Source organism: Diplotaxodon limnothrissa, linkage group LG19, assembly GCF_057381915.1.
Source record: "Diplotaxodon limnothrissa isolate DT_005_m linkage group LG19, D_limnothrissa_male_GT1.1, whole genome shotgun sequence".
NCBI classification, from domain to species: Eukaryota; Metazoa; Chordata; class Actinopteri; order Cichliformes; family Cichlidae; genus Diplotaxodon; species Diplotaxodon limnothrissa.
Window position 1 is genome coordinate 12204426 of NC_140614.1, and position 8290 is coordinate 12212715.

The 8290-nt window shown below is 44.8% G+C and overlaps 1 protein-coding gene across 1 annotated transcript in view; it reads right to left on the reverse strand.

Moving 5' to 3' along the window:
- dlgap2a (discs, large (Drosophila) homolog-associated protein 2a) overlaps nucleotides 1–7400 on the reverse strand; it is a 52073-nt gene extending 44673 nt beyond the window's left edge. Inside the window, exons 1-2 of the mRNA XM_085343420.1 lie at nucleotides 7042–7400; nucleotides 6264–7008 (exon numbers count right to left, since the gene is read on the reverse strand). Coding sequence (XP_085199546.1) covers nucleotides 6264–7008; nucleotides 7042–7340 — 1044 coding nt within the window. The 5' untranslated portion in view covers nucleotides 7341–7400. The remainder of the gene's footprint in view (nucleotides 1–6263; nucleotides 7009–7041) is intronic.
- Between the last annotated feature and the right edge of the window lie 890 nt (nucleotides 7401–8290).

Below are 8290 nucleotides of genomic sequence, written 5' to 3' on the forward strand. Positions count from 1 at the left end.
GCTTGAGGTGTTTGGATGTGCTGCACAAAATGCCTCTCGAACACTAACATGTACTCGTGTGTGAAAGGAGTTACAGAAGCTTACTGTGATGCAAAACACACAGTTAACTGGGACATGTACACAGCCATATGGATACACTCTCAAACACACAGCGATACAAGTCATTCATCTCCCCTCCAAAGACAGACAGACACCATCTACCAAATGGAGTCGATGGGTTAATTAAGTCTTGGAGGGGTTTGATATTTTTAGACGTCTAATTAATGAACGGAATGCCAGAGGACAGGCACAAGCTGTGGTGAGATTTGTTTAATTTAAATTTGCTGATAAAGAGGATAGATTCCAGGGTGTCTCCCTGTGAAGATAAAAAACAGTGAGTGGTCAGTTTCTGATCGTACGAGTGCTTCGCTGCTCACCTTGACCTAAAGATCCCACTAAGAGAGGAATTCAGAGGTGAGCATCCAAAAATGTTCCACAGGGAAACTTTGATGAAGCTTCTGATGCAATGATGTGAATACGAGCCAAGATTTGTGGGAGCTCTGTGAAAATTCACAGTGGGAAATTTTACATTTTAGCTTTTCTCTTCACAATAACGGAACTTTAACTTGATTTAATCAACTGGATTCTGCTCAAAAAATAAGAGACGCGGTTCGGGGAAAATTTTTTTTCTCGTACTATAATGAGATTTTTATGACCACAACTCCTGGTACGTGCCCAAGCTGCTCCGACACTTCAGCAATGGCAGCAAACAACCTTGCCTCACCAGCATCTCGTAGCAGGATTAAGCAGACACTGGCACATTTGTGTGTCTACTTTTACTTTGTCTACTTTTACTTTCACAGCTTTGATCTGTGGCTCTGTCGGAGGCCAGAGAGAATGCAGTGTGTATATGTGTGTGTTTGTGTGTTTGTGTGCATGCCGGTAGTGGGGGTAGCCAGGCCCCGGCCAATGCTCCTGCAGTGCTGCAGTGCATTTCATTGATTAACTCTGCGGCTCTATCTATACACCCACTAAGAGACATAAGTCACTGGTATTAAGTAAAGAAATACGCTGGGGCAGACAGAGGGAGAGAGAGAAAGAGTGAGCAATGCACTGTGCAGAAATATGGAGAGATGGCTGATACCTATTGGTTGATGGGAGTTAGAGTGCTCTTAAAGGTGCAATCACTGGTAATCCCATCCACCAGCCTCCCACTACACACCAACGTGGACTCCTCATGTCTCGTGCTGCTTTTGCACAAACATGCAACATTCACAAATCTGCAGTCTCAGCTCATGTTGTTTGTTTGTTTACTGCCGCTTTACATTTTCAGACAAAGTCGTAAAAGTGTAAATAATCGTGCTCAGTAACAAAACGACAGCAGTCATGCCCCGGGAAGATGAAGAGAATAAATTTGTCATTTTGGCTGTAACAGAATCAATCTCATGAATACCAACAGCACTTCTCAGAGTGATTCAAACACTAAAGCTGCTGTATGAGCATCAGCAGAGCTCACAGGGGCAACGAATGATTCCAAGAGCTTAACAGGAGGGTTCTAATCTGCAGACGTGCTGGCAGCTCTATGAACCTGAACTGTGAGCTAAATGGTAACTTTATAAAAAAAAAAAACGCTCACCGGGGCATTTACTCAACGGAGCGCGCTCCTGAACTTGAGATGGTTAACGAGCAACAGCTCAGTCGCTGTAGAATGGAATGGCTCAGTCGCTGTAGAATAAAAAGAAGATGTCAGTCTCCTTGCAGCTAGAACCAAATCTGTGATTGCTGAGGGGTTTTTATTTCTGCTGTTGGAGACTGATTGCAAGAAGTTGCAGCAACTGTTGTTTGCCTGCAGTCATTCTCAGCAGATTAGAAAAGGTCTGCAAATAATTACTGTTTATTCTGGTTATATTTCTATAAACAAGCTTGCTGAATGCCTGGGTCATTTTGCAGTTTTTGGGTTCTGCAGGATCAGGATTTGTGGAATAAAAGTAACTGATGTGATTTTCTGTGTAGATAAATGGCAACACAGTTGCAATTTTTGGAATCTTACTATAGTTACATTATCACAAACATATTGCAACAATTAAATTGTTAGATGGTAACCAACTGATCACAGACAGTCCCCGTCTTCAAAGCTAACAAGACTGCAAGTTTACATGGTTGCAATAATTGTGTAGCACTCTAGCATGAGCACATCTGCCACATCAACACTCTACTGATTTTTAACTGATATTCAGCAGCTCGTTCCACCTTTTAGCATGCTTTCATGAAGCTGCTGGCTTTCGGTTTAAGGTTTTGTGCTTTATGAATAAATCCACAAAGTTTGCAGCAATCATTTGAGTAAACGTTGAGATATTTCACAGTGAAGCAAAGCTGTGGACTGACATTAAAATCTCTGAAATCTTGAGGGCCGCAGCATCTTTGTGATGATAACTCGATGTAAATGAGACTGCCCAACATTTCTGCACTAAAAACAGAAGAAAGACATTTAACCAAGACTTTTTCAACTCTTCACCCTTGTTCTGTTGCTAAGAGGTGTCTCAAACAAACAAAAAACCTTTCAGATCAACAAAAGGAAGAACTTCTTACAGAAAGTACACACAAGGACAGATTTTCCTTTTGAGTATTTTGATGACAGATAAAAGAGACGGCATGAGGTTCTCTTCTGTTGTGAGGGGGAAACCTACCTACGCTTTTCATCCTTCACCTACCCCAGCATTACAAATACATATTCTTCTCTCCTTCTTATTCATCAGAACTCTGTGCAGTCTGTGATTTTGCTTCCACGTTTGTCCCCTGTGGTAACACCTGTGCTGAATGCTGAATGTACTCATGTGTTCATGTTCATGTAAAATGAACAATATTACTTTTTTATTACTGCACAACTGGTTTATCAGAGAATTCTTGCTTGCGACGAAACTTCTCCAAACAGACTGTTAGACACTGCATATGGAGTGCTGGGGTATTTTGCACCACATGGTAATAATACACTTAAACAGTGAAGAAGTCTTGGCAGGAAACGCCTGTAAGGCAGAAAATATGGCTATTAAACCTCCCAAGAATTAGGATGGCATCATAGCTGGCTATTATTATTGATTTAGCCTGGCTACTGGATCAGAAAAAGGCATTTTGCAGATTGCAGCTTAACAAGTGACTATTTAATGTTTATACCCTGAAACAATCACATTAAAATCAAAAGAAACTTGAGGTTTGACATAATAACACGACTGCAATAAGATGCACGCTGTCACAGTGATAATCCACATCGTCGCCTCCGGCAAACAGAGACAGACAGTCGTCTGATCTTCGGGTTCCTGGGACGAGATCCCTCTACGTAAGGGTTCGTGGCCCGATTGCTATCTGGGAACTCCTTCATAAAAATGCTAGGAAACCCCCGAGTGTGTGTGGGTGTGCGTTACTACAGCTTTCCATCACAGTGCCAGTTTTGTTTCTGCTGCTTTGCACTTTGCTTTTGTATTTTAATCAGCAGCCTTTCTGCCTCTCAAGCCCCACCTTTGGCATGCCAACATGGCAGTTAATTGGCTTATTAAATCCCACCGCAATGCCCTATCAGCAAAACTATCAAAGACTAATCCTTCCTTTGTACAACGCTACTGTACGAAGGAAGAGGAAGGAACTCTATTTGCTAGAAAAGCTCACTTAATCTGGGCTGAGAGTTGTCAGTAACGCAGAGTTATTGGGTGCAGTTTAATAGACGGTTTTACTTAGAAAGGCTCCAAACCAAAGTGATCTGGAAGTATCTGTGTAGCTGACATATTAAGAGCTGTTTGAATTCTCTAAATCGTTAGGAAAGGTTCTTCAGTTCTTCCTTTATGACCTCCTTTAGTGGAGGATACACTGAGGATACATCCTTCGTGAAAGGAAGGAGATAATTCCTGGCCATAATTCACAGCGATGCAGCATCCGACCATTCATGGAAAACAATAACAAAACCAACAAAGTGTTGCAAAATTAATTAAAAGTGTGTTTTGCAATGCCATAAGATGCTGATACATTTTGAACATGGATTACAGCGTCTGCTGCACACTGCAACGACGGACAAAGGCTGGCCCACACACCTACACGCGCATTACAGTAGATGGTTCAGTGGCTATTAGTGTGTACAGATCTCAGAACGGGCTAATTAGGGCTAATTTGAGAGCTGACAGGAAGAGATGCTAATGCCAGGTCTGATTCCCCACCACTTATCATTTTAGAGAAAAATCTTCTATATGAACCCGTCTGTCTTCCCTAATGTCCAGTTCATCCTGCTTCCACGCACAAAGACTCGCACAGACCTGCCACGTGCACAAACATTAACATTTAACTTTATTACCTGCAGTAGGATTTATGGGATTGATTTGTTACAAAGTTGCAAAGTTAGATTACTTTAATAAGTCTATGATAAAAGTCTGTGTCTATAGTTCTACCAAACTTTCAAAGTTTCTCACTCTCTCCGTCATCACCCAAGGACGGCAACAAGGTGACTAGCACCTCATCAAACCATCTGGTGTGTGATAAACAGAAAAAAACACACTTTTTCACGAACACTGCCACTCACACACTGACAGGTTCGGCACACACACTCTCCCTGGATAGGCTTTATGCTGCTGCTGCAGAGCAGACAGTTGTGGGTAATCCCAATTCAGCAGCAGCAGGATCCGAGTACTTCTCAATGTGACCCCTCAGTGTGTGTAGAGTATCATTCCTGACTATTGGCTCCATCTCTTTGCCTGACTGCTCCTGTTGATGAGCAACAACAGCAGCCACGGGGAGCATTGCTTTGTTTCCTCTCTTCTGTTTCCTAAAGTATCTCAGCACATCCACAGAGCCATAAACCTCAGCCATATATACGCATCTCCAACTTTCTCTCTCCCTCTCCTTCAATACGTTGTCTCCGAGCGTTCCCTGAGAGCGCATTGATTTTCCTCTGGGGAGGGAAGATGTGTCAAGCCCTGTACGGATCGGATTGATAACGCCGGTCTAAATATAGCCCTGCGGCAGGATATTTTTAGAAGTGTTTATAGTGCTGTGACTCGGACACTACCTCAGCTGAAGACGGGAACAGGTGGGGGTGCCAGCACTGCAACTCTCTCTTTAAGAGATTACTTTCCTTATTGGATATGCAAAAAAACTGGAGTGGATGATGCACCGTCTGCCTGATTCTGTGCTGAAAAACTCATCGTAAAACTCTCAGATGATATCAGCTGAAGCTGATTTCAGTGACGTGTCGGCTTTTCATTTACAACATTAGGCAATCATACGACACGCTCTCTGCTTAGAGCAACGAGTCTCCAAGTCTGCTCTTTTTCTTTGCGCTGAACGATCGCTTTATTTTGGCTACAGGGAGTACTTACATGATGCAATCACATTTCACATTGTTATATTTGCAGCAGCACGGTTACATAATGTTGTTTTTCTGGCTTGAATTTGCAATTTGGGATTGAAAGTGTACTTTCTTATTCCATATACCCTGCAGCATGCTTATAAACCCATGAGAACCTTTTGTGAAAAGTGCTGACTCACTGAATTGATCCCTTCTGTGCTATAAGGTCTCCTGCAGAGCCGATCATGGGTCTGAGCTAAATGCTAAACTTTTCCAGACTGAATCCTCTGTGAAATCAGAGAAAACAACACAGTAAAAAAAAATCCAGATTGATTTCTGGCCTTTTATTCTCATACTGCCAGCTCTTCCCCTCCAGCACAGATCATTTACAGAGTTAATTGATTTGTCCTGCTGTGCTAGTCCTTTCTATTGCCAGCCACATGCTGAGCCATAGGACAGGTTCACAATGTAATATCCAGGGCAGTGACAAACAAAACACTGTCTTTCAGATCAGCTTTTAAAGCCAACTGAGACGAGCAGCTTTTCTTCTCCTGTGAGCGCAGGCTTGCTCGTCTTTTCTACAAAGCCTAAAGTTCTTGAAAACTCTATAAAACGACACTCAAAGCACTGCAGTGACAGAAAACGAACGCTATCATCGCTCCTTCTGTTGCATCAACATACAAATCAGAGCATTTCATTTAAAAATAAACTCTGTTTGGCGGCATGCAGGTTTGATTTTGTTTGGTCGAAATCTGATGGCCCCGCTTGTATCCCAGCCGGGATGTTGGGGAGTCATAATGGTGCAGTGCAGCTCAGTGCACCAGTGTAACTACAACTATACTACTGCGCTCACTGAAGATGCAGAATAATGCGATGATGTCAGGAGTTCTGAAAAATTACTCGTTTTTGCGTCTGCTGACTAGTCCCTGTTCTTAAACCTGACCAAAGCCAAACTCACCTGTAGATAGTGGCAGGGCCTGAGGTTGGGCTTGAGATCCGTGGGCATCATTGGCTTTTCCAAGTTGAGTGAGGACTTCCTGTAGGCCTCCTTGGCCTGGCTAACTGTCAGCGTTGACCAGGAGCTTCTCTTCATGAACTTGCCCTCTGGCGCCATGGCTATGCTTTCGCAGGCTGAGCACTTCACGTCGTTGTTGCTTTTGGAGGTCTTTAGCGACAGATCTCCCACCATGTGGCCGTGCACAGACTCGGGGTAACAGTGGCTGATGTGGTCGACTGGATGCCGTGACATGACGCTCGGCGTTCTGTATGTGCTGTCGCTGTCAAGGTTGTCATCCGAACTCCACCAACCTCCCGAGCGCTGCTTGCTGCTGTCGGACTTGCGCTCTTTGCTCTTGCTGCGTTTGCTGTGTTTGTGGTGGCCTTGGTGGTGGTGATGGTGGTGGTGCGAGCTTTCCCTGTGTGAGTCACCTTTGGTGCCGTTCATCTTGGAGGAGCCCTCCAGGGAGTGTGACTTTGTGAAAAGCTTCTGTACTGAGTGGACTAAGTGGCGTATTCGCCCGGGGCTTTCGTTGCGCTGCTCTGTAGTCGTGGTCGTGGTGGAGGTGCGCTGGTACTGCAGCGTGTGGAAGCCGTCCCGGTGCAGTGGCATCTGTTTTTCAAATTGGTCCAGGAGGTTTGCTGGGATTCGGTTCATTTTGCCACTGCCGCCGTGCGAGGATGAGCCGCCGTTGTCTCGAGATTCCCTGCCACCCGAGGCGTTCCCGCCACTGTCCCGCGAAGCGCTGCCGTAGTGCATGCGGGGGAAAGTGCTACTGGAGATAGAGTGGTCAGTGGCCGACATGGACATCGGCATCACCATGCACTCAGAGTGGATGGAGCTCCGTGGGGAGCAGCGGTGATGACCGTCAAGGGGGCAGCTCTCAGTGGGGCTGAGGAGATAGGAAGGAGGCCGTGAGTCAACATGGTGGTGCAGGTGGTCCAGGGAATGGTCACAATCAGCCAGGCCGCAGGTGTGGGCAGAGGTGGGGGAGGTGAGCTGGAGGTGGGCAGGGCGGCCGCCGGAGAGACCCTTCATGTTCCTGGGTGGAGGGGAGTAGCTGTCCTCATCGAAGTACTGCGAGGGGGACCATGAATACTGTTGGTCTGAAAGCAATAAGCAGAGACAATTTCATCAGAATAAGGGTAAAAAAAGCAGCTTCCCAAAAAAGAAACGCATTTCACACTTAATGATGGGGGAGAAAAAAGCCAAATAACACACAAATTGGTCGTTATCCAGCTTATTCTCACTCTCCAAACCCACTTTGGCTGCAGGGAGGAAAAAAACAAAAAGTCAAAAAGCAGCAGAGCTGAAATGTGGAGGAGAAATCCACAAATTGCTCTGATAAAATCTCAGCACTCTTAGTTTTCACCTTCTATTCCCGTCTGCGGTGGCATACCGCTGTAAAGATGGGACAAGAGAACAAGACAAAAGAAAGAGCAGGGCAGGCGACAGGTAGGATCCCGCATTGCCATTTATCCAAAGCAAAGTGAAATAATAGCCTATCACTCGCCGGCGCTGGTGTCATCCGTCAAAGCCCCGAGGAGTGTGCCGTGAGGCGTAAGGCCGGGAAGGAGACCTTGGAAGGTGATCTCCAGATGCACCCTCCCTCTCTGCTTCTGTTGGGCATTGTAGCCAAAGATTAAAAACCAATTCTGTGCAATCGGTCACCGAGGTCAAACGTCTCCGCGCTCTATTCCAATGTGTTTAACTTAATCAGAGGAAAGGTTTGCTTTTATGCCTCAGCACTGCATGTTCTAATTACAGGCTCCTTCCTTTAAACATGTCGGGACAATGTCGGTTAAAACTCAACTTTAGTGGAACGCTTTTTTACAAATAAAATTTTTTGGCCTGGTCCTCATTTCCACGTGTGCCAAAAAATGAATGCTTATCAAGTTATACAGGTAAAAATATATTTTTGAGCCTGTGAATTATGAGTTTGCTCTTTTTCATAATATATTGATAATTGCGACTGTCCTCCAAACCTC